The sequence below is a fragment of the Lonchura striata genome, chromosome 21 (assembly GCF_050655825.1).
Source record: "Lonchura striata isolate lonStrDom1 chromosome 21, ASM5065582v1, whole genome shotgun sequence".
In the NCBI taxonomy this organism is placed as follows: Eukaryota; Metazoa; Chordata; class Aves; order Passeriformes; family Estrildidae; genus Lonchura; species Lonchura striata.
Genome location: NC_140723.1, coordinates 7575215 through 7600734, shown reverse-complemented (window position 1 = coordinate 7600734; position 25520 = coordinate 7575215). Strand labels below are relative to the sequence as shown.

The following is a 25520-nucleotide window of genomic DNA, read 5'->3' as shown; positions in this document are numbered from 1 at the left end:
GAATTGTGTGTGCCCAAAACGGGAGAGCAGCAGCTGAGCCTGTGCAGAGTCTGGAGCTCTGCACTAAAGACCTGCAGGCTCCCAAACACACATTAAATACGAAAGCTAAAACCCTAAACCATCAACCCCACCGGGTCTGAGCCTGTCCCTTCCCTCCTCCGCAGATCAACACCAACCTGAGTGATTTCCAGTTCCTGTTCTTCGACCTGGTGATCACCACCACGGTGGCCGTGCTGATGGGGCGCACGGGGCCGGCGCCGGCGCTGGGCGCGCGGCGCCCGCAGGGAGCCCTGATCAGCGGGCTGGTGCTGGGCAGCCTCCTGCTGCAGACAGCCCTGCTGGTCACCGTGCAGCTCCTCAGCTACTTCATCACCGTCTCACAGAGCTGGTGAGGGCCCCGCGATCGTCTGGGAATTGTGGGGTTCCAGGCTTGGAAAAGGTCATCGAGTCCAACCGCCAGCCCCTGTTTGCCATTAAACACAAGTGTCGCTGTCGAGGCAGGATGGGAATGAATAGACTTGACTCAGAAGGCTGTGAGAGTGAAACTCTGATTTATTCAAAATACCCCACTCTTTTATACAGAGCTTTGTGAGGACCAACTCCACTGGTCCTGAAGTGAAAACAAGTCATAGCATTGGTGTACAGTGATAGAACTTAACTATAAACAATGTGAACAACAGGAGAGATAAAGAATTATTTACATTTTTCTCCAGCTCTTTCCCAGGCGTCTGCCTGGCTGGAAACTCAGTTTCTCTCTTTGGCTGAATCCGAGTCCCACACAGGTGCCGTGTCCGCGGGGTTTTTGGACACTCCAGGGGTGCTGATTCCACCCTCCCTTGGTCAGGCTGTTCCAGGGCTGTGCAGCCCTGCCCGTGAGGAAGTCTTGCCCAATATCCCACCTGAACCTGCCCTTTGGTGGTGGGGACAGCGCCGAGGTGGTGGCAGAGCCCAGGGCGTGTCCTGGGGTCTGGGATGTGGCAGCAGACAGGGAACCAGGGAATGTCCTCGGCTAGAAGGGATCATCCAGTCCAACCCCTGGCCCTGCACAGACACCCCAGTGATCCCAGCCTGTCCAAAGGCTCTCGGGGCTGGGACCATTCCCTGGGCAGTGCCCAGCACCTCTGGGGAAGAACCTTCCCTGATCTCCAGCCCAAACCTTCTGGCCCAGCTCCCATTCCCAAGGGATGGGAGGGATTCCGTGCTCCCAGAGTGGAAATTGCCTCTGCTCTTCCCAAAGTTGTAACCAATGGAGAACGAGGGGTGGTGTCCAGCCCACCTTGGCCTCTCTGCTGAGCCTGTCCCCTGTCCCAGGTACGTCCCCCTGAACAGCACGGTGACAGCGCCCCAGAACCTGCCCAACTACGAGAACACCGTCCTGTTCTGCGTCAGCGGCTTCCAGTACCTCATCCTGGCCGTGGCCATGTCCAAGGGCCACCCCTTCCGGGAGCCGCTCTACACCAACGGTGAGGGCACGCGACACCCGCGGGACACCCATGGGACACCCATGGGGATATCAATGGGACACCTGTGGGACACCCGCGGGACACCCATGGGACACCCACGGGGACACCCACGGGGACATCAATGGGACACCCACGGGTACACCCATGAGACATCAATGGGACACCCATGGGACATCAATGGGACACCCATGGGACACCCACGGGACACCCACGGGGACATCAATGGGACACCCACGGGTACACCCATGAGACATCAATGGGACACCCATGGGGATATCAATGGGACACCCATGGGACACCCACGGGACACCCACGGGGATATCAATGGGACACCCATGGGACACCCGCGGGACACCCACGGGGGCATCAATGGGACACCCACGGGACACCCATGGGACACCCACGGGGATATCAATGGGACACCTGCAGGACACCCACGGGGACACCCGCGGGACACCCACGGGGACATCAATGGGACACCCATGGGACATCAGTGGGACACCCATGGGACATCAGTGGGACATCAATGGGACACCCACGGAACACCCACGGAACACCCACGGGACACCCATGGGACACCCACGGAACACCCACGGGACACCCATGGGGACATCAATGGGACATCCACAGGGATATCAATGGGACACCCACGGGGACACCCACAGGACACACACAGAGACACCCATGGGACACCCATGGAACACCCGCAGGGACACAAATGGCACACCCACAGAAACACCCATGGGGACACCCACAGAGACACCTACGAGGAACCCACAGGACGCCCATAGAACACCCACAGAGACACCCATGGGACACCTGTAGGACACCCACAGGGACATCCAAGGGGACATCAATGGGACACCCACGGGGACACCCATGGAACACCTGCAGGGACACACATGGCACACCCACAGAAACACCCACGGGGACATCAATGGGACACCCACGGGACACCCACAGGACATCAATGGGACACCCACGGGGAACCCACGGAGACACCCACAGGGACACCCATAGGACACCCATGGGACACCGAGAGCCACCAGCCCTCCCTCCCCTGCCCCTCACCCCGCCCCCTCCTGTCCCCAGTGCTCTTCCTGCTCGTCCTCATCCTGCTCTTCGGCCTGATGATCTGGCTGACCCTGTACCCGCTGGGCTTCCCCAAATCCCTGCTGAAGCTCCAGCCCATCGAGGATCTCAGCTTCAAGCTGCTCCTCCTGGGCATTGCTGCCCTCAACTTCTTCGCTGCCTTCGTGCTGGAGGTGGGTCAGGGGGGGCTTTGGCATGGGGCATCCCCCTGGAGTTCCCCAGGTGGGCACGGGGCTCTCCCGTCCTCCCCCAACCCCGTTGCCCTCCCGCTCTGGCCGCAGACCGCCCTGGATCACGGCTTGCTCGGCTGCTTCCGAAGGCTGCGCCGGAAAAAGGCCTCCAAGAAGCTTTTCAAGAGGCTGGAGAAGGAGCTGAGCCAGCAGCAGCCGGCCTGGCCACCCCTGGACCAGCCCCTGTTTGCCACGCCCAGGATGTCCGTGGCTGTGAGATAGCAGCGCCAGCTGTGCCTCGGCCCCAGCCCGCGGACACTTCTTAATTTATTTATCCTGGAAAAAGCGGGGATGCGGCGGGCGGGATCCCTCGGCATCGCAGACGTGGATCCCATGGCCAGGCTGATCCCGTGGCCATGGTGATACCACAGCCGTGGTGATCCCATGGCTGTGGTGATCCCATGGCCATGGTGATCCCACAGCCATGGTGATCCCACAGCCATGGTGATCCCACGGCCATGGTGATCCCGCGGCCACGGTGATCCCACAGCCATGGTGATCCCACAGCCATGGTGATCCCACAGCCATGGTGATCCCACGGCCATGGTGATCCCGCGGCCACGGTGATCCCACAGCCATGGTGATCCCATGACCATGGTGATCCCACAGCCATGGTGATCCCACTGCCATGGTGATCCCACTGCCATGGTGATCCCATGACCACACTGATCCCACAGCCATGGTGATCCCACTGCCATGGTGATCCCATGACCACACTGATCCCACAGCCACACTGATCCCACGGCCATGCTGATCCCGTGACCATGCTGATCCCACGGCCATGGTGATTCCATGACCATGCTGGTCCCATGGCCACGCTGACCCCATGGCCATGGCGATCCCACAGCCACGCTGATCCCGTGACCACACTGATCCCACAGCCACAGTGATCCTGTGGCCACCCTGATCCCACAGCCATGGTGGTCACACAGCCACACTGAGCCCATGGCCACCCTGATTGCCTGGCCACTCTGATCTCTGGTCCCACAGCCACACTGATCCCATGGCCACATTGATGCCGTGGCCATGGTGATCCCACAGGCATGGTGATCCCATAGCTCTGTTGATCCCAGAGCCACCCTGATCCCATGGCCACAATGATCCCTTGGCCACACTGATCCCACAGCCATGCTGATCCCATAGTGATCCCATGGCTACAATGATCCCTTGGCCACACTGATGCCGTGGCCACACTGATCCCACAGGCATGGTGATCCCATAGCTGTGTTGATCCCAGAGCCACCCTGATCCCATGGCCACCCTGATCCCATGGCCACACTGATCCCACAGCCACTCTGATCTCTGATCCCACAGCTACCCTGATCCCACAGCTTGGTGGTCACACGGCCACACTGAGCCCATGGCCACCCTGATCCCTGATCCCACAGCCACGCTGATCCCACAGCCATGGTGATCCCATGGCCACCCAGATCCCGTGACCACCCTGATCCCACAGCCACCCTGATCCCTGATCCCACAGCCATGGGGATCCCGTGGCCACCCAGATCCCGTGACCACCCTGATCCCTGATCCCACAGCCATGCTGATCCCATGGCCATGCTGATCCCATGGCCACAATGATCCCTTGGCCACACTGATCCCACAGGCATGGTGATCCCATAGCTGTGTTGATCCCAGAGCCACCCTGATCCCGTGGCCACCCTCATCCCTGATCCCACAGCCACGCTGATCCCACAGCCATGGTGATCCCATGGCCGCCCAGATCCCATGGCCACAGCCCAGAGGAGCAGGAGGTGGAGGAGGAACGGGCGAGAAGATCCGGAGGAGGAGGAGGAGGAGGAGGATCCAGCACGGCTCTTCCTGCAGGCCTCCCCCCACTCCCACGCTGGCCACGCTTTGAGCCTCTCGTGGCCAGCCCAGGCCGCCAGGAGGGGGGTCCCTGCTGTCCCCAGCACCCCCAGCTGTGACACTGTGAAGCCCCAGGCCCCTCTAGATGTGTAGGGAGTTTACAGTCCCCGTTCCCAGCTTGCCGAGGCTGCTGCTCCATCCCCAGCGCCTGGGCCCCTTCTCTGCTTGGAATGCTCGGGCAGAGCACCTCTGCTCGGGGCCGGGACCTCTGTAGCATGACGGACCCCACAAATTCTCTATTTTTTAACTCTTTTTTTTTTTCCCCCGTCGGGAAGGCGACGGCGCCGCTCGCGGGTTCCGGATGGGGCTGGCACGGGTCTTGTCCAATAAATTAACACTTATTTTCCTGGCTGCTCGTCCGTGCTGCCCGCTGGGGCTGGGTTTGGGGTGGCACGGGTGAGTGACCCTGGAGCAGGAGGAGGTTTTGGGGTCACCTCGTTCCCAGCCAGGCTGGGAAACGCTCGAGAGCAGGGCCTGGAGCCAGGGATGACACCGCTGGGATTCCCGCAGCCCAAACTGGGCTGAACAACCTCTCTCCAGCTGGAGTTTCCTAGAAAATCACAATCATGGCTGGAAAAGCCCAGGTGTCCTGGCTGAGACTCCGAAACCTCGCTCCTTCCACCGAGACGGAGCTGCCCACATCCCGCGGGGGTCTCCCGGGGTTTTCCAGCTGCCTCCCCGCATCCCGGGCTGCTCCTGCAGGGATCCGCTTCCAGGGAAATTCGGAACCCCCTCCGAGCTCCGGCGGCGCCTCCCTGCCCTGGGGAGCCGGGATTAGGGCAGGAAATGAGGCACAAGCAGAGGTAAGAGGTTTCCTGAAGGCCCGGCCAAGGCTGCGGTTGTTAAGCCAGGCTGGAAAATCCGAGCCCGCGGCGGCTCTGCCCGTTCCCGGCTGGCCCCGGGAGCCGCTTCCCCTTGGAATTCCCGAGCGCTCCGGGGCTGCTGGGCTTGGATGTTCCCGGCCCCGGGGCTGGAAAAGTTCATTTAATTCTTGACAGGCAGCTCCTGCCCCGGGTGGAGCTGAACGGGGCTGGGAGGAGAACGGTGCCGCGGTGGGTGGTTTTGGGGTGCTTGGGGTGGTTTTACCCATCCTTCAGCCTGGAAATTGGGGGCGTTTTGGGGTCCTTTTGGTAGTTTAATTCATTCTCAGCCTGGAAACTGAGGTGGTTTTGGGGTCCTTGGGGTGGTTTTATTCATTCCCCAGCCTGGAAACTTAGGTGGTTTTGGGGTACTCTGGGTGGTTTTACTCATCCTTTAGCCTGGAAATTGAGGTGGTTTTGGGGTCTTTTGAATGGTTTTACCCATCCTTCAGGCTGGAAGCTGAGGTGGTTTTGGGGTACTCTGTGTGGTTTTACCCGTCCTTCACCGTGGAAATTGAGGTGGTTTTAGGTTCCTTTTGGTAGTTTAATTCATTCCTCAGCCTGGAAATTGAGGTGGTTTTGGGGTCTTTTGAATGGTTTTACCCATCCTTTATCCTGGAAATTGGGGTCGTTTTGGGGTCCTTTTGGTAGTTTAATTCATTCCTCAGCCTGGAAATTAGGGGTGGTTTTGGGGTCTTTTGAATGGTTTTACCCATCCTTTAGCCTGGAAATTGGGGTGGTTTTGGGATCCTTTGGCTGGTTTTACCCATCCTTCAGGCTGGAAGCTGAGGTGGTTTTGGGGTGCTTTGGGTGGTTTTATTCATTCCCCAGCTTGGAAACTGGGGTGGTTTTGGGGTCCTTTTGGTAGTTTAATTCATTCCTCAGCCTGGAAAATGGGGTAGTTTTGGAGGCTTTTGAATGGTTTTACCCATCCTTTAGCCTGGAAACTGAGGTGGTTTTGGGGTGCTTGGGGTGGTTTTACCCATCCTTCAGCCTGGAAATTGGGGTCGTCTTGGGGTCCTTTTGGTAGTTTAATTCATTCCTCAGCCTGGAAATTAGGGGTGGTTTTGGGGTCTTTTGAATGGTTTTACCCATCCTTCAGGCTGGAAATTGGGGTGGTTTTGGGGTCCTGTTTTACCCATTCTTCAGCCTGGAAATTGAGGTGGTTTTGGGGTCCTTGGGGTGGTTTTATTCATTCCTCAGCCTGGAAATTGAGGTGGTTTTGGGGTCCTTGGGGTGGTTTTATTCATTCCTCAGCCTGGAAATTGGGGTGGTTTTGGGATCCTTTGGGTGGTTTTACCCATCCTTCAGGCTGGAAGCTGAGGTGGTTTTGGGATCCTTTGGGTGGTTTTACCCATCCTTCACCGTGGAAATTGAGGTGGTTTTGGGGTCCTTGGGTTGGTTTTATTCATTCCTCAGCCTGGAAAAGCAGAGGAGAGGAGACAGGAGCATCTTCCAGCCCCATCTGCCTCTCATCCAGCTCTGAAAATCCCTTTTCCCTGCGTTTTGCAGCTCTCAGAGCCTCTCCTGGTGCTCAGCCCTCGGCCAAACGCAGCGTGGGCTGCTGGCAATCCGATCCCACGGGAGAAAATCTCCTCTGCTCACCCCATCCCTCTCTCCAGAGACCTCCTCCCGCACCCCAGCGCCCTCCCTCTGCTCCTTTCCTGCTTTTCACCCCAAACCTGCAGGATTCACTCCCTGCCGAGCCCGGGGGGGGTTTGGGATCATCCCGATCCTGCCGGGATCCTCCTCCAGGAGCAGGGGAAGGGGCCCCACGCCGGCACCGGGGGCTGCAGAGCCCCGGCCTGGCGGGGAAAAGCAGAATTTGGGTGATCCGGGTCCTTTTCTGCTCCGTCCCGGGATGAATCCCCCGCGGGGCTGCAGCATCCCCGCCTCTGGAGGGAATCAGGATCCAGCCCTGGCTCGGGAGGGATGCTGTGACCCCAGGATCGCAGATTTTGGGGGTGCAGTGATTTATTTTTTTTTTCCCCCCAAGAGCTATCAAGAGGTGACAGAAAAATCCCCGGGAAAATCTCCCTCCCTGCAGCCCCACAAACCCCGGCCCGCTCCGCGCGGGATCCTCCCCCCATCCTCGCTTTTCCATGGATTTTAAACTCATCCCGCCGGGGAAAAACCCCCAAAAACACCGAAGCCCCCCGTGCCCGGCGCCCCTGGCAGCGGGGCGCTCTGGCGGGTGGTTTTTTGGGGTTATTTGTGGGTTTTCCCCCTCCCAGGCCGCGCGGGAGGAGGAAGGGGCCGGCTCAGGTGTGGCTTTAGGACCCAGCGGATCCCCCGTGCTGGAGGTAGGAGGTTTTTTTGGGATTTTTTTTTTTTTTTTGGTTGTTTTTTCTGACTCTCATTTCAAGAGTTTTGGGGAAGCAGAGACAGGAGACCGAGGCGGTGGGCGAGGGCAGAGCCGGCACTCACTGGTAAGGACCAGGCGAGGGAAACCCCCCCAAATTCCCGGGAATTCCGGGGACCCCCCACCCCACCCCCAGCAGCAAACGGGGCTGAACCCCCATTTTGGGGACTCTGTGAAATCACCTTAAAACTCCATCGGGTAAGAGCTCGGAAAAGTTTTTTTTTCAGCTTTTTAGCCTCAAAACGCCAACCCCCCCTGATTTTTGGGGTGCTGAAGGAACGGCAGCCGGGGGGGGGGGGGGGGACGACCCTTTTTTGAGGCCTGGCAGTTGTTGGAGATTTTTAACCACTTCCAAAAAGTCTAAAAATACCCCAAAGCCTGGAGGAAGCCGTGTGTTTTTTGGCTGTTTTTATTTTTAATTTTTTTTCTTTTCCATCGTGGAAAGAGATTGTAGAAAAGGGACCTTTTATTCCGATTTATTTTGGGGGACGGGTCCTTGAGGAAAAAGGGATGTGTGAAAACAGGGGATGGGGGCACCAAGTTCTTTACCTCTGGTTGGGGGCCAAAAAAAAAAAAAAATGGAATCCTTTAATATTCCCTTTGTTCTCCCACTCTCTGGCAACGAGAGAGCTAAAAAAAAAATAGAAAGAAAGAAAGAAAGAAAGGAAAAAGAAAAGAAAATGGGGGAAAAAAGGCTGGGGGAAGGTGGGGTTTAGCAGAATGAAAGGGACTGTGGTGTTCTTTCTCCGGGGTTGATTGTTCCCAGATGTGCAGTTGCAAAAACATCTGGCGCGGTCGGAGCCGCCGGACCCCCGCACGGAGGGAGCGGAGCCCGGGGAAGGGAAGGGGGAGCGGCGGGCGGGGCGGGACGGGGCTGGGGGCGGCCCCGGCACCCCTCGGTGGCCTGGGAGAAGGGGGACAGCGAGGGGACAGCGAGGGGACAGCGAGGGGACAGTGGGGACAGCGTCGGGACAGTGTGGGGACAGTGTGGGGACAGCGAGGGGACAGCGAGGGGACAGCGTGGGGACAGCGAGGGGACAGTGTGGGGACAGCGAGGGGACAGCGAGGGGACAGCGTGGGGACAGTGGGGACAGCGAGGGGACAGCGAGGGGACAGCGAGGGGACAGTGTGGGGACAGTGTGGGGACAGTGGGGACAGCGAGGGGACAGTGGGGACAGCGAGGGGACAGCGAGGGGACAGCGAGGGGACAGTGTGGGGACAGTGGGGACAGCGAGGGGACAGTGGGGACAGTGGGGACAGCGAGGGGACAGTGTGGGGACAGTGGGGACAGCGAGGGGACAGTGGGGACAGTGGGGACAGTGGGGACAGCGAGGGGACAGAGGGGACAGAGGGGACAGCGAGGGGACAGTGTGGGGACAGTGGGGACAGCGAGGGGACAGTGGGGACAGCGAGGGGACAGTGGGGATAGCGTGGGGACAGCGAGGGGACAGTGGGGACAGCGAGGGGACAGTGGGGATAGCGTGGGGACAGTGTGGGGACAGTGGGGACAGCGTGGGGACAGCGAGGGGACAGTGGGGACAGCGAGGGGACAGTGGGGATAGCGTGGGGACAGTGTGGGGACAGTGGGGACAGCGTGGGGACAGCGAGGGGACAGTGGGGACAGCGTGGGGACAGTGGGGACAGTGGGGACAGCGTGGGGACAGCGTGGGGAGAGTGGGGACACGAGGGGACAGCGAGGGGACAGTGTGGGGACAGTGGGGACAGTGTGGGGACAGCGAGGGGACAGTGTGGGGACAGTGTGGGGACAGTGGGGACAGCGAGGGGACAGTGTGGGGACAGTGTGGGGACAGTGTGGGGACAGTGGGGACAGCGAGGGGACAGTGGGGACAGCGAGGGGACAGCGAGGGGACAGTGTGGGGACAGTGTGGGGACAGTGGGGACAGTGGGGACAGTGAGGGGACAGTGGGGACAGTGGGGACAGCGAGTGGACAATGTAGGGACAGCGTGGGGACAGTGGGGACAGTGAGGGGACAGTGTGGGGACAGTGGGGACAGTGGGGACAGTGGGGACAGCGTGGGGACAGCGAGGGGACAATGTAGGGACAGCGTCGCTCCGGGGTCTTGGTCGGGGGCCGCCGCTGGCGTTGCCATCGGGGCAGACGTGACCCGACTGTCCCCAACGCGCGGCCAAACCCGGCGAGCTCCGGCCAAGTCCGGGGGAATTCAGGGAACTGGAGAGCGGGAGGAGCTCTGCGGGCTGGAGCTGGGCTGGCACGGAGGGCACGGCCCAGTCCTTGGCAGGGAAGGAGGGTGGGGATGGTCCAGAGGTGGTGTCTGTCCGTCCGTCCGTCCATCCATCATCCATCACCCATCCATCATCCAGCCAGCCAGCCAGCCAGCCAGCCATCATCCATCCATCCATCATCCATCCATCCATCCATCCATCATCCATCATCCATCCATCATCCATCCATCCATCCATCATCCATCATCCATCCATCATCCATCCATCCATCCATCATCCATCCATCCATCATCCATCCATCATCCATCCATCCATCCATCATCCATCATCCATCCATCATCCATCCATCCATCCATCATCCATCCATCCATCATCCATCCATCATCCATCCATCCATCCATCATCCATCATCCATCCATCATCCATCCATCATCCATCCATCCATCCATCATCCATCCATCCATCATCCATCCATCATCCATCCATCATCCATCCATCCATCCATCATCCATCATCCATCCATCATCCATCCATCCATCCATCCATCCATCCATCCATCCATCATCCATCCATCCATCCATCCATCATCCATCCATCCATCATCCATCATCCATCATCCATCCATCCATCCATCCATCCATCATCCATCCATCATCCATCCATCCATCCATCCATCCATCCATCCATCCATCCATCATCCATCCATCCATCCATCCATCATCCATCCATCCATCATCCATCATCCATCATCCATCATCCATCCATCCATCATCCATCCATCATCCATCCATCATCCATCCATCCATCATCCATCCATCCATCCATCATCCATCCATCCATCATCCATCCATCCATCCATCATCCATCCATCCATCATCCATCCATCCATCATCCATCCATCATCCATCCATCATCCATCCATCCATCATCCATCCATCCATCCATCATCCATCCATCCATCATCCATCCATCCATCCATCATCCATCCATCCATCCATCCATCCATCATCCATCCATCCATCATCCATCATCCATCCATCATCCATCCATCTATCCATCCATCCATCCATCATCCATCCATCCATCATCCATCCATCATCCATCCATCCATCATCCATCCATGGATTCCATCCATCCATCCATCCATCCATCCATCATCCATCCATCCATCATCCATCCATCCATCCATCCATCATCCATCCCTGTGTCCACCCATCCGTCCGTTCCAGGCAGGGTCTGGGTCAGTGCCTCCAGCAGCTCCGTTCCCGGAGCGGTGGATGCGGTTCCCATGGGAGGAGCTCTCTGGGGAGGAGCTTTGTGTGCTGGACGTGGTGCTGAGGGTGCTGAGGGTGCTGAGGGTGCTGGAGAGGAGCCGGGACCCGAGGGTGCCACAGGCTGGGTTTGGGGCAGGACAAGGCCCCTGGGAGGTGCCTCCAGGGACTCGGGTGGGTGGGGAACGGGACTGGGTACGGAGCGGGATGGGATCCCCGGAGGATCCCACAGTGGGGCTGGTGCGGGACGGGATTCCAGCGAGGATCCGGATGGGATCCCTGGAGGATCCCACTCTGGGGCTGGTGCGGGACGGGATTCCAGCGAGGATCCGGATGGGATCCCTGGAGGATCCCACAGTGGGGCTGGTGCGGGACGGGATTCCAGCGAGGATCCGGATGGGACCCCTGGGGGATCCCACACTGGGGCTGGTGTGGGACAGGATTCCATCGAGGATCCGGATGGGATCCCTGGAGGATCCCACAGTTTCAGGATGGGATCTCTAGAAGGTGTAGGATGTGATCCCTGGAGGATCCCACACTCTGGGGCTGGTGCATCCCGGGATGATGCTGGGAGAGATCCCAGATCCCGGGAATGATTCCAGGAGCGATCACAGATCTTGGGAATGATCCTGAGAGCAATCTCTCATCCCAGGAACGATCCCACATCCCCGGAATGATCCTGGGAGCGATCCCCCATCCCGGGAATGATCCTGGGAGCGATCCCAGATCTTGGGAATGATCCCAGGAGTGATCCCAGATCCCAGGAGTGATCCCAGATCCTGGGAATGATCCTGGGAGCGATCTCGCATCCTGGGAATGATCCCAGATCCCAGAAATTATCTTGGGAGCAATCCCAGGAGTGATCCTGGGAATTATCCCAGATCCCAGAAATTATCCTGGGAGCAATACCAGATTCTGGGAATGATCCTGGAAGTGATCCCCTGTCCCGGGAATGATCCTGGAAGCAATCCCAGATCCCAGGAATGATCCTGGGAGAGATCCCAGATCCCAGGAATGATTCTGGGAGCGATCCCCTTTCTGCCCTGGGCATATTCCAGGCCTTGGTCCTTGCAAATCCCCTGGGAAGGGGCGGGAAGCCTTTTTTGGGAAATCCCTTGGGAGATGTTTTGGGTGGCAGTGTCCCCGTGTGTCCCTCAGCGTCCCCTCCCCAGGAATTCCCTGCGCTCGCCTCCAGACTCCTCCGGCTGCGTCCCGGCCGCCCCGTCCCGTGGCTCCAGCAGGATGAGAGCGGCGCAGCTCCTGCTGCTGTGGCTGCCAGGTGAGTGTCGCCAGCGCCGGTGACAGCCCCGAAGCGCCGGCTCCGCTCGGACCGGCCGCATCCGCGTTTCCCAGCTCCGCTTTTACCGCTTTTCCTCATCCTTAAACCCTCCAGGGGCCCCAACTCTCATCTCCAGGGTCTAAACCACATTTCTAGAGCCAAACCCCTATTTTTATTTTTTTTTGTGTCCCCAAGCCTCATTTTTGCACCCCACAACTTCATTTTTATGTTCCAAATCCTAATTTTGAGGTCCCAAACCCTCAATTCTGTGTCCCAAAACCTCTTTTTTACATCCCCAAACCTAAGTTTTAGGTCCCAAATCTTCACTTTTGGAGCCCAAAGCTGATTCTGTGGTTAAAAACCTCATTTTTTACGGTACAAACTCTCATTTCTACGTCCCAAGAACCCCTTGGAGGCCTAATGGTTCATCTTATCACCCAAAACCTCATTTTTAAGGCCCAAAGTTTGGGTTTGAAAGTCCAAAGCCCCCGATTTAGAGGCCAAAGTTTTGTTTCTATACCCAAATACTCGATGTTTCAGCCCAAAACCTCATTTTTACCTTCCAGAATCTCATTTCGGGGCTCAAAGCCTCCAAAAATTAATTTTTAGGGCGCAAAGTGTCAATTTTTGGTACCAAAGCATCGTTTGAGGGATGATCGGGAGGTGGCCAGTGATTTTTGGGAGTTCACGCATTCCCCCGTTATTTCCCAAAATTCCCCAAAATCCCACTTCGGGCTCATCTTTAGGCTGGGATTGGCTCTGAGCTGGCACCAAGCGAGTCCCAAAACCGGGACAAAATCCAGGGAAATGGGATTTATTCACCCGCCCGGGGGCTGCCAGAGGGGATGGGAACGAGCAGGGAGGTGGAAGCGGCTCCACAAAAAATCCTGGAGCATGTCTGGGAATCCCTTCCCGGGATTCCGATCCCTTCCCGGGATTCCCGTCCCTTCCCGGGATTCCGATCCTTTCCCCAATTCTGGTTCCTTCCTGGGGATCCCTTCCCCGGGATTCCAATCCCTTCCCAGGATTCCAATCCTTTCCCCGGGATTCCGGTCCCTTCCTGGGGATCCCTTCCCGGGATTCCCGTCCCTTCCTGGGATTCCCATCCCTTCCCAAATTCTGGTTCCTTCCTGGCTATCCCTTCCCTGGGATTCCGGTCTCTTCCTCGAGTTTCCGATCCCTTCCCAGGAATTCCTGGGGACCCTTCCCCAAGGATCCTTTCCCAGGGATTCCAGTCCCTTCCGGGAGATTCCGGTTCCTTTCCCGGGATTCTGGTCCTTTCCCGAGATTCTGTTCCCTTTCCCGGGATTCCGATCCCTTCCTGGGATTCCGGTCCCTCCGACTCTTCCACGCTGGATTTGGAGCCGTTTCCCCGGATCCGCGGCAGGATGAGCTCCCAGGGGATGGAGGGGCTTGGAGCATCCCGGGCTCAGCCGGGATCCTGTGGGATCACCCCGGGATCACCCCTGGGGTCACCCTGGGGTCACCCCTGGGGTCACCCCTGGGATCACCCTGGGATCACCCTGGGATCACCCTGGGGTCACCCTGGGATCACCCCGGGATCACCCCGGGATCACCCCGGGATCACCCCTGGGTGCTGCAGGGACCCCGGCCTGGGGCTGATCCTGCATCCCTGAGCATCCCAAATCCCGCTCCTGCTCTCCTGGGGCCGCCCAGTTCAGGGTGTCCATGGGAATCCCAGATCCCGGTTTGGAATGTCCATGGGAATCCTGGATCCCGGTTCGGGGTGTCCCTGGGAATCCCAGATCCCGGTTTGGAATGTCCATGGGAATCCTGGATCCCAGTTCAGGGTGTCCTTGGGAATTCTGGATCCCAGTTCAGGGTGTCCTTGGGAATTCTGGATCCCGGTTCGGGTGTCCCTGGGAATCCCGGTCCTGGTTCGGGTGTCCCTGGGAATTCCAGTGCCGGTTCAGGGTGTCAGATCCCGGTTCGGGTGTCCCTGGGAATCCTAGATCCCGGTTCAGGGTGTCAGATCCCGGTTCAGGTGTCCCTGGGAATCCCGGTCTTGGCTCGGGTGTCCCTGGGAATCTCAGTGCCGGTTCGGGTGTCAGATCCCGGTTCGGGTGTCCCTGGGAATCCCAGTGCCGGTTCGGGTGTCAGATCCCGGTTTGGGTATCCCTGGGAATCCTGGTCTTGGCTCGGGTGTCCCTGGGAATGCCGGTGCCGGTTCGGGTGTCCCTGGGAATGCTGGTGCCGGTTTGGGTGTCCCTGGGAATCCCGAATCCCGGTTCAGGGTGTCAGATCCCGGTTCAGGTGTCCCTGGGAATCTCAGTGCCAGTTCGGGTGTCAGATCCCAGTTTGGGTGTCCCTGGGAATCCTGAATTCCGGTTCAGGGTGTCAGATCCCGGTTCGGGTGTCCCTGGGAATGCCGGTGCCGGTTTGGGTGTCCCTGGGAATCCCGAATCCCGGTTCAGGGTGTCAGATCCCGGTTCGGGTGTCCCTGGGAATGCCGGTCTTGGCTCGGGTGTTCTGGGAATGCCGGTGCCGGTTCCGTGCCGTGCCTGCCGACCCGTGCCCGTGTCCCGCAGCGCTCCTGGTGCAGGGACAGTTCAGCCGCTTCGAGGGCATCGCCTACCCCGAGCCAGTCCAGTACTCCCAGTACGACCAGCAGGCAGGTGAGAGCCCGCACAGCGCCCGGCCCTCCATCCCCATCCCATCCCAATTCCATCCCCATCCTGATCCCAATCCCAATCCCAATCCCCATCCTGATCCTGATTCCCATCCCATCCCCATCCCCATCCCCATCCCCATCCCCATCCCGATCCCCATCCAGATCCCCATCCCCATCCAGATCCCCATCCCATCCCATCCCCATCCCCATCCCAATCCCATCCTCATCCCGATCCCCATCCAGATCCCCATCCCTATCCAGATCCCCATCCCCATCCCGATCCCCATCCAGATCCCCATCCCATCCCATCCCATCCCATCCCATCCCATCCCATCCCATCCCATCCCATCCCATCCCATCCCATCCCATCCCATCCCATCCCATCCCAATCCCATCCCAATCCCATCCCATCCCCATCCCATCCCATCCCCATCCCATCCCATCCCATCCCAATCCCATCCCAATCCCATCCCATCCCATCCCATCCCATCCCCATCCCATCCCATCCCATCCCAATCCCATCCCATCCCATCCCGCTCTCCTGGGCTCCTCTTCCTCTGTCTGGAATTCTCAACCTTCCCAGCTCCTCCCTCTGCACTCACTGATGGTCCTTTATTAACCCTTTATCCAATCCTTTATTATCCAATCCTTTATTATCCAATCCTTTATTATCCAATCCTTCATTAACCCTTTATCCAATCCTTTATTATCCAATCCTTTACTATCCAATCCTTTATTAACCCTTTATCCAATCCTTCATTATCCAATCCTTCATTAACCCTTTATCCAATCCTTTATTATCCAATCCTTTATTAATCCCTTATCCAATCCTTCATTAACCCTTTATCCAATCCTTTATTAACCCTTTATCCAATCCTTCATTATCCAATCCTTTATTAACCCTTTATCCAATCCTTTATTATCCAATCCTTTATTAACCCTTTATCCAATCCTTTATTATCCAATCCTTCATTAATCCTTTATCCAATCCTTCATTATCCAATCCTTTATTAACCCTTTATCCAATCCTTCATTACCCAATCCTTTATTAACCCTTTATCCAATCCATTATTATCCAATCCTTCATTATCCAATCCTTTATTAACCCTTTATCCAATTCCTTATTAACCCCTTAGCCAATCCTTTATTAATCTTTTATCCAATTCCTTATTAACCCCTTAGCCAATCCTTTATTAATCTTTTATCCAATTCTTAATATCCCTTTATCCAATCCTTTATTATCCCTTTATCCAGTTGTTAAATCTTTATCCAATTCTTTATTACCCCTTCATCGAATCCCTTATTAAACCTTTATCGAACACCTTATTAATCCTTTATGCAATTTTTTGTTAAACCTTTATCCACCTATTTATTAGAAGTTTCTCTTTGAAGCTGTATCCATCCCAAATCCCCGCGTGTGGGAAGTGGCCCAGGCTCATCCCGGGAGGGGCTGCGGGAGTTCTCCCGACCCCCCAGGGAATTCCAGGGATCCCATTTCCCACTCCCGGTCCCCACGGGATGAGTTTTGTCCCCGAGCCCACCCTCCGCCTGTTTCTGTTTTATCCCCAGAAATTCAGGATTACTACGACTACCACGGTGAGTGTTTCCCTGGGGGATGCCGGGGTGGGGGGATCGGGATTTTGGGGTGTCCCTGCACGGGGTCTTTCCTCGCAGATGTCACCCCCCGAGCCCCGGAGGAGCAGTTCCGGTACCAATCCCAGCAGCAATCCCAGCAGGAAACCGTGCCAGCCCCGACCCCAGGTGGGTGACAGCCCCCGGAGTGGGTGACAGCTCCCCCGGGGTGGGTGACGGTCACCAGGATGGGTGACAGCCCCCGGAGTGGGTGACAGCTCCCCCGGGGTGGGTGACAGTCACCAGGATGGGTGACAGCTCCCCGGAGTGGGTGACAGCCCCTGGGATGGGTGACAGCTCCCCGGAGTGGGTGACAGCTCCCCCGGGGTGGGTGACAGCCCCCGGAGTGGGTGACAGCTCCCTGAGTGGGTGACAGCTCCCCTGGGGTGGGTGACAGCCCCCGGAGTGGGTGACAGCTCCCCCGGGGTGGGTGACGGTCACCAGGATGAGTGACAGCCCCCTGAGGTGGGTGATAGTCACCAGGATGAGTGACAGTCCCCAAAGTGGGTGACAGCCCCTGGGATGAGTGACAATCACCAGAATGGGTGACAGCCCCCTGAGGGGGGTGACAGCCCCCCGGGGTGGGTGACAGCCCCCGGGGTGGGTGACAGCCCCCGGAGTGGGTGACAGCCCCCGGGGTGGGTGACAGCCCCGGGGATGGGTGACAGCTCCCCCGGGGTGGGTGACAGCCCCGGGGATGGGTGACAGCTCCCCCGGGGTGGGTGACAGCCCCCAAGGTGGGTGACAGCTCCCCCGGGGTGGGTGACAGCCCCGGGGATGGGTGACAGCTCCCCTGGGGTGGGTGACAGCCCCCCGGGGTGGGTGACAGCCCCCGGGGTGGGTGACAGCCCTGGCACTGGGGTCCCTCCGTCCTTTCCCTGCCCCCCAGCCCAGCTGTGCCCCCCCCGTGGCATCCAGTGGGTGCCAAGGGTGCTCCAGCCCTAAAATCCAGGGAAAGGCAGGGAGGCGCTCCTGCCACATCCTGAAATTCCCTCCCCTGTCCCCTTTCCCCTGTCCCCCTGTCCCCTGTCCCCTTTCCCCTGTCCCCCTGTCCCCTGTCCCCTTTCCCCTGTCCTTGTCCCCATCCCCTGTCCCCCTGTCCCCTGTCCCCTGTCCCCCTCCCCTGTCCCCTGTCCCCTGTCCCCTGTCCCCTGTCCCCTGTCCCCTTTCCCCTGTCCCCTGTCCCCTGTCCCCTGTCCCCTGTCCCCTTTCCCCTGTCCCCTGTCCCCTTTCCCCTGTCCCCTGTCCCCTGTCCCCTGTCCCCCTCCCCTGTCCCCTGTCCCCCTGTCCCCTGTCCCCCTCCCCTGTCCCCTGTCCCCTGTCCCCTGTTCCCCTCCCCTGTCCCCTGTCCCTTTTCCCCTGTCCCTGTCCCCTGTCCCCTGTCCCCTGTCCCCTGTCCCCTGTCCCTTTTCCCCTGTCCCCTGTCCCCTTTCCCCTGTCCCCCTGTCCCCTGTCCCCTGTCCCCTGTCCCCTGTCCCTGTCCCCTGTCCCCTGTCCCCTGTCCCCTGTCCCTTTTCCCCTGTCCCCTGTCCCCTTTCCCCTGTCCCCTGTCCCCTGTCCCCTGTCCCCTGTCCCCTGTCCCTGTCCCCTGTCCCCTGTCCCCTGTCCCCTGTCCCTTTTCCCCTGTCCCCTGTCCCCTTTCCCCTGTCCCCTGTCCCCTGTCCCCTGTCCCCTGTCCCCTGTCCCTGTCCCTGTCCCCTGTCCCCTGTCCCCTGTCCCCTTTCCCCTGTCCCCTGTCCCCTGTCCCCTGTCCCCTGTCCCCTGTCCCCTTTCCCCTGTCCCCTGTCCCCTGTCCCCTGTCCCCTGTCCCCTGTCCCCTGTCCCCTGTCCCCTTTCCCCTGTCCCCTGTCCCCTGTCCCCTGTCCCCTGTCCCCTGTCCCCTGTCCCCTGTCCCCTGTCCCTGTCCCCTGTCCCCTGTCCCCTGTCCCCTGTCCCCTGTCCCTTTTCCCCTGTCCCCTGTCCCCTTTCCCCTGTCCCCTGTCCCCTGTCCCCTGTCCCCCTCCCCTGTCCCCTGTCCCCTGTCCCCTGTTCCCCTCCCCTGTCCCCTGTCCCTTTTCCCCTGTCCCCTGTCCCCTGTCCCCTGTCCCCTGTCCCCTGTCCCCTGTCCCTTTTCCCCTGTCCCCTGTCCCCTTTCCCCTGTCCCCTGTCCCCTGTCCCCTGTCCCCCTCCCCTGTCCCCTGTCCCCCTGTCCCCTGTCCCCCTCCCCTGTCCCCTGTCCCTGTCCCCTGTCCCCTGTCCCCTGTCCCCTGTCCCCTGTCCCCTGTCCCCTGTCCCCCTCCCCTGTCCCCTGTCCCCCTGTCCCCTGTCCCCCTCCCCTGTCCCCTGTCCCCTGTCCCCTGTTCCCCTCCCCTGTCCCCTGTCCCTTTTCCCCTGTCCCTGTCCCCTGTCCCCTGTCCCCTGTCCCCTGTCCCCTGTCCCTTTTCCCCTGTCCCCTGTCCCCTTTCCCCTGTCCCCTGTCCCCTGTCCCCTGTCCCCTGTCCCCTGTCCCTGTCCCTGTCCCCTGTCCCCTGTCCCTGTCCCCTGTCCCCTGTCCCCTGTCCCCTGTCCCCTGTCCCCTTTCCCCTGTCCCCTGTCCCCTGTCCCCTGTCCCCTGTCCCCTGTCCCCTGTCCCCTGTCCCCTGTCCCTGTCCCCTGTCCCCTGTCCCCTGTCCCCTGTCCCCTGTCCCTTTTCCCCTGTCCCCTGTCCCCTTTCCCCTGTCCCCTGTCCCCTGTCCCCTGTCCCCCTCCCCTGTCCCCTGTCCCCTGTCCCCTGTTCCCCTCCCCTGTCCCCTGTCCCCTTTCCCCTGTCCCCTGTCCCCTGTCCCCTGTCCCCCTGTCCCCTGTCCCCTGTCCCTTTTCCCCTGTCCCCTGTCCCCTGTCCCCTGTCCCCATCCCCTGTCCCTGTCCCCTGTCCCCCTCAGCTGCGGTGCCCGAGACGGAGCCCACGGAGCCGGGACCGCTCGGTGAGTGCCGATCCCATTCCCGGTCCCGGTGCCGGGGGGACAGCCGGGCAGGAGAGGGGACAGGCGGGGATGGGGAGGTGACAGCCGGGGCTGGGGCAGGGGAGGCGGCAGCCGGAGTTCCCGGTGAGGAATTCCCGGAGTTCCCGGTGAGGAATTCCCGGAGTTCCCGGTGAGGAATTCCCGGTGCTGCCGGTTCCGCAGACTGCCGGGAGGAGCAGTACCCCTGCACCCGGCTCTACTCCGTGCACAAGCCCTGCAAGCAGTGCCTGAACGAGATCTGCTTCTACAGGTGCGTGCGGGAGCGGGGGCACATCCCCTGATCCCCCTGACCGGGGATTTTGGGAACCCCTCCGCTTTACACCCCCTTTCCTTTCCATCCCAAAAAAATTCCCAGCCTCCGCCGCGTTTACGTCATCAACAAGGAGATCTGCGTCCGCACCGTGTGCGCCCACGAGGAGCTGCTGCGAGGTGAGGGGGGCACCCCAAAAATTCGGGATCGTCCCCACCCAAATCCCCTTTTCCCGTAACTCCGGGGAGGGAAAATCCCGCGGGAGCCCCGGAGCAGAGCGGGGGTCGCGCTGTGGGGTGGGGCTGGGCTGGGGGGATTGCCCTCGCTGCTCTCCAGGAGTTTTTCCCACATCCAGGGCTAATCCTGCCGCTGTCGAGGCGGGATGGGAATGAATAGACTTGACTCAGAAGGATGTGAGAGTGAAACTCTGATTTATTCAAAATACCCCGTTCTTTTATACAGAGCTTTGTGAGGGCCAACTGCACTGGTCCCAAAGTGAAAACAATTCACCCCATTGGTGCAAAGTGCTTGACGCACAGTGATAGAATTTAACTATAAAGAATGTGAAAAACAGGAGAGATAAAGAATTATTTACATTCTTCTGCAGCTCTTTCCCAGCTTTTTGCCTGGCTGGAAACTCTCGGTTTCTCTCTTTGGCTGAATCCGAGTCCCACACAGGTGCCGTGTCCGCGGGGTTTTTGGACACTCCAGGGGTGCTGATTCCACCCTCCCTTGGTCAGGCTGTTCCAGGGCTGTGAGGAAGTCTTGCCCAATATCCTGTTGCTGTCAAGGCGGGATGGGAATGAATAGAATTGACCCAGAAGGATGTGAGAGTGAAACTCTGATTTATTCAAAATACACTGCTCTTTTATACAGAGCTTTGTGAGGACCAACTCCATTTGTTCTGAAGTGAAAACAACTCACCGCACTGGTGTACAGTGATAGAACTTAACTGTAAACAATGTGAACAACAGGAGAGATAAAGAATTATTTACATTTTTCTCCAGCTCTTTCCCAGGCTTCTGCCTGGCTGGAAACTCTCCGTTTCTCTCTCTGACCGAGTCCCTCTCTCTCCTGCAGCCGACCTGTGCCGGGACAAGTTCTCCAAGTGCGGCGTGATGGCCACGAGCGGCCTGTGCCAGAGCGTGGCCGCGTCCTGCGCCCGCAGCTGCGGCGGCTGCTGAGCCCCGGCCGCGCGTGGGCCCCGGGACCCCCGGGACCCCCTTCCCTTCGTGCACATAATAATTAAACCGAGGGGGGGTTGTTATTTCGGCGCCGTCCTCTCTTCCGCGGGAGGGTCCTGCGGCTCCCGGCTCCTTCCTTTGGGGTTATTCCCGATTTGTGGGCTACTTCCTTCGAGATTATTCCCGATTTGTGGGGTCCTGGCTCCTTCCTTTGGGGTTATTCCCGATTTGTGGGGTCCTTCCTTCGAGATTATTCCTGATTTGTGGGGTCCTGGCTCCTTCCTTTGGGATTTTTCCCGATTTGTGGGGTCCTTCCTTCGAGATTATTCCCGATTTGTGGGGTCCTGGCTCCCTCTTTTGGAATGATTCCCGATTTCTGGGCTCCCTCCTTTGGGATTATTCCCAATTTTTGGGCTCCCGGCTCCCTCCTTTGGGATTATTCCCAATTTCTGGGCTCCCGGCTCCCTCCTTTGGGATTATTCCCAATTTCTGGACTCCCAGCTCCCTCCTTTGGAATTATTTCCAATTTCTGGGCTCCCAGCTCCCTCCTTTGGGATTATTCCCAATTTTTGGGCTCCCGGCTCCCTCCTTTCGGATTATTCCCAATTTTTGGGCTCCCAGCTCCCTCCTTTGGGATTATTCCCAATTTCTGGGCTCCCAGCTCCCTCCTTTGTGATTATTCCCAATTTCTGGACTCCCAGCTCTTTCCTTTTGGAATTATTCCCAATTTCTGGGCTCCCGGCTCCCTCCTTTGGGATTATTCCCAATTTCTGGGCTCCCGGCTCCCTCCTCTGTGATTTTTCCCCATTTCTGGGGTGTTTCTGACAATTGGAACAATTCCCAGCGCCGTACACGGGGGGTGGGACGGTTTGGGGGGCTTTGGGGTGTAAAATGGTCAATTTTGGGGTGGCGGTTGGGGGAGGTGGGGGCTCGGTTTGGGGCAGCTCCTACAGAAGATGCGCAGGATGGAAAGATTTGGGGTGAGGTCTGGGTCACTTGGAGACAAAGGGGTGTGGGGTGGGTGTGGGGTGGGTTTGGGTGGGTGTGGGTGGGTGTGGGTGGGTGTGGGTGGGTTTGGGGTGGGTTTGGGTGGGTGTGGGTGGGTGTGGGTGGGTGTGGGGTGGGTGTGGGTGGGTGTGGGTGGGTTTGGGGTGGGTTTGGGGTGGGTTTGGGTGGGTGTGGGTGGGTTTGGGGTGGGTATGGGGTGGGTGTGGGTGGGTGTGGGTGGGTGTGGGGTGGGTGTGGGTGGGTGTGGGTGGGTTTGGGGTGGGTTTGGGGTGGGTTTGGGTGGGTTTGGGGTGGGTGTGGGGTGGGTGTGGGGTGGGTGTGGGTGGGTTTGGGTGGGTGTGGGGTGGGTGTGGGTGTGGGGTGGGTTTGGGTGGGTGTGGGTGGGTGTGGGTGGGTTTGGGGTGGGTGTGGGTGGGTGTGGGGTGGGTGTGGGTGGGTTTGGGGTGGGTGTGGGTGGGTGTGGGGTGGGTGTGGGGTGGGTGTGGGTGGGTGTGGGTGGGTGTGGGTGGGTGTGGGTGGGTTTGGGGTGGGTTGGGGTGGGTGTGGGGTGGGTGTGGGTGGGTGTGGGTGGGTTTGGGTGGGTTTGGGTGGGTTTGGGTGGGTGTGGGGTGGGTGTGGGTGGGTGTGGGTGGGTGTGGGGTGGGTGTGGGGTGGGTGTGGGTGGTTGTGGGTGGGTGTGGGGCGGGTTTGGGGTGGGTGTGGGTGGGTGTGGGGTGGGTTTGGGTGGGTGTGGGTGGGTTTGGGTGGGTGTGGGGTGGGTGTGGGTGGGTGTGGGTGGGTTTGGGTGTGGGGTGGGTTTGGGGTGGGTTTGGGGTGGGTGTGGGTGGGTTTGGGTGGGTTTGGGTGGGTGTGGGTGGGTGTGGGTGGGTGTGGGTGGGTGTGGGTGGGTTTGGGTGGGTGTGGGTGGGTTTGGGGTGGGTGTAGGTGTTGCCCGATTCCTCTTTAGGAAAGTGGGGGATCTCACAGTGAACTTCCCCTCTATAGGATAAATTTCCCCTCTTTAGGATGAATTTCTCCTCTATAGGATTAATTTCTCTCTATAGGATGAATTTCCCCTCTATAGGATAATTTTCTCCTCTGTAGGGTGAATTTCCCCTCTGTAGGGTGAATCTCTCTGCTATAGGATGAATTTCCCCTCTATAGGATAAATTTCCCCTCTTTAGGATTAATTTCCCCTCTATAGGATGAATTTCCCCTCTTTAGGATGAATTTCCCCTCTGTAGGATGAATTTCCCCTCTATAGGATGAATTTCCCCTCTTTAGGATGAATTTCCCCTCTGTAGGATGAATTTCCCCTCTATAGGATGAATTTCCCCTCTATAGGATGAATTTCCCATCTTTAGGATGAATTTTCCCTCTATAGGGTGAATTTCCCCCCAGAGCTTCTCTCTCATCTATAGGGTGCACCTTTATCCTCGTTATTTGCTATTTATTACGATTCCTTATCCTTTACTCTTCACTATTATTAATTATTATTTGGGGGGTTTAATTACTGTTTATCTCTATTTATTATTAATTCTTATTATTATTCATTATTATTTAGGGGACCTCATTCAGCCCAGCCCAAATCCGGGCATTCCCAAAGTGCCAACTTCCCCCCAAAAAAATCCCTCACAACTCCCAGTTTGGATTTTCCACATTTATTCCCACCGGGATTGGGGGGGGGGTCAGAGCCACCTCCTCCCTTCCCACCCTCAGAGCACCAGTAAAAACCCCCATTCCCAAAAATTCCATATAAAACCCCTGCTAGTTCCTAAAAAAATCCTTCAAAAACACAAATCCAGGGAGGTTTTTGTTAGAAAAAAAAGGGGAAAATTAGGATGAGGCGAGGGCAGGGCTTGGAAGGCTGGAGGGGAATAAATCCGTTGGGTCTTCCGGGCCTAAAAAAAGTGGAATATTCCCCGTTTTCCCGTTAAAAACTGCAACAGGAAAATGGGTAAACCATCCACGAGGTCCCAAATTGTATCAAAACCAGACAAATTTTGTCGGCCGGTGGGAAAAGTGCAGATTTTCTGGAGAAAAGGGAACGAGGAAACAAAAACCGCTGCGGGTTTGGAGCACAGGGATGGGCCGGATCCCCCTCACCCCTGAGAGGAGCTGCTGTGGATTTTGGGATTGGGGATGGGGATGGATCCCCAAAAATCCTGGAGCTGTGCCGGGCTCTGCTGTGGATTTTGGGATCAGGGATGGGGATGGATCCCCAAAAATCCCAGAGCTGTGCTGGGCTCTGCTGTGGATTTTGGGATCGGGAATGGATCCCCAAAAATCCTGGAGCTGTGCCGGGCTCTGCTGTGGATTTTGGGATCAGGGATGGATCCCCCATCCCGGAGCTGTGCTGGTCCTGTGGATGTCCCGGAATTCCCGGAATTCCCGGAATTCCCTAAGTTCCGGGGGGATGCCGCTGCAGCTCCTGCTCCTTGAGCAGCGCGATCTGCAGGAGGGAGGGACGGGAGGCTGTGGGGCCAGGCCGTGTCCCCCTGTCCCCCACACCGTGTCCCCGTGTCCCCCGAGCTGTCCCTGTGTCCCCCATGCAGTGTCCCTGTGTCCCCCGAGCTGTCCGTGTGTCCTCCAGGCTGTCCTCGTGTCCCCCGCACTGTGTCCCCAAGTCCCCCGGGCTTTGTTCCTCGTTTGCTTAGGGCTTTCCCCATGTCCCCTGCGCTGTGTCCCCGTGTCCCCCACGCTGTGTCCCCATGTCACCCAAGCTGTCCCCATGTCCCCTGCACTGTGTCCCTGTGTCCCTCGCGCTGTCTCCCCATGTCCCCCCCACACTGTGTCCCCATGTCCCCCTGGGGCTGTCCCTGTGTCCACCAGGCTGTCCCTGTGTCCCCAACACTGTGTCCCCGTGCCCCCCACGCTGTGTCCCTTTGTCCCTCTGGGGCTGTCCCTGTGTCCAGGCTGTCCCCGTGTCCCCTGGGCTGCCCCCATGTCCCCCCAGGCTGTCCCCATGTCCTTCACACTGTGTCCCCGTGTCCCCCGGGCCGTGTCCCCGTGTCCCCCGCACTGTGTCCCCATGTCCTCCACACTGTGTCCCCGTGTCCCCCGCGCTGTGTCCCCGTGTCCCCCGCGCTGTGTCCCCGTGTCCTCCGGGCTTGTCCCCATGTCACCCAAGCTGTCTCCATGTCCCCCGCGCTGTGTCTCCATGTCTCCTGCGCTGTGTCCCCATGTCACCCAAGCTGTGTCCCCATGTCACCCGTGCTGTGTC

General features: G+C 58.7%; 3 protein-coding genes across 21 annotated transcripts in view; 2 read left to right on the top strand and 1 right to left on the bottom strand.

The window, feature by feature from the left end:
- Positions 1-5003, top strand: part of ATP13A2 (ATPase cation transporting 13A2) — a 41243-nt gene extending 36240 nt beyond the window's left edge. For all 8 annotated transcript variants that reach the window (XM_021549403.3, XM_085558470.1, XM_085558469.1 and 5 more), the window contains 4 exons: positions 165-388; positions 1312-1463; positions 2556-2728; positions 2837-5003. In XM_021549403.3, the coding sequence (XP_021405078.3) occupies positions 165-388; positions 1312-1463; positions 2556-2728; positions 2837-3007 (720 nt within the window). In that variant the 3' untranslated portion in view covers positions 3008-5003. The remainder of the gene's footprint in view (positions 1-164; positions 389-1311; positions 1464-2555; positions 2729-2836) is intronic.
- A 2174-nt stretch (positions 5004-7177) lies between these two features.
- MFAP2 (microfibril associated protein 2) lies at positions 7178-21393 on the top strand. Of its 7 annotated transcripts, none has more exons than XM_085558574.1 (10): positions 7178-7478; positions 7749-7817; positions 12548-12631; positions 15181-15267; positions 16833-16859; positions 16938-17024; positions 19796-19837; positions 20039-20126; positions 20232-20305; positions 21207-21393. In XM_085558574.1, exons 1-10 carry the CDS (start codon positions 7376-7378, stop codon positions 21308-21310), a joined length of 765 nt encoding a protein of 254 aa, XP_085414700.1. In that variant the 5' UTR covers positions 7178-7375; the 3' UTR covers positions 21311-21393. The 7 variants fall into 7 exon arrangements, with proteins under 7 accessions (XP_085414700.1, XP_085414703.1, XP_085414698.1 ...); XM_085558577.1 differs by having other exon boundaries at positions 7299-7478; positions 12511-12631; XM_085558572.1 differs by having other exon boundaries at positions 7312-7522; positions 12511-12631.
- A 2549-nt stretch (positions 21394-23942) lies between these two features.
- CROCC (ciliary rootlet coiled-coil, rootletin) overlaps positions 23943-25520 on the bottom strand; it is a 44262-nt gene continuing 42684 nt past the window's right edge. For all 6 annotated transcript variants that reach the window (XM_085558431.1, XM_085558427.1, XM_085558433.1 and 3 more), the window contains one exon: positions 23943-24749. In XM_085558431.1, coding sequence (XP_085414557.1) covers positions 24623-24749 — 127 coding nt within the window. In that variant the 3' untranslated portion in view covers positions 23943-24622. The remainder of the gene's footprint in view (positions 24750-25520) is intronic.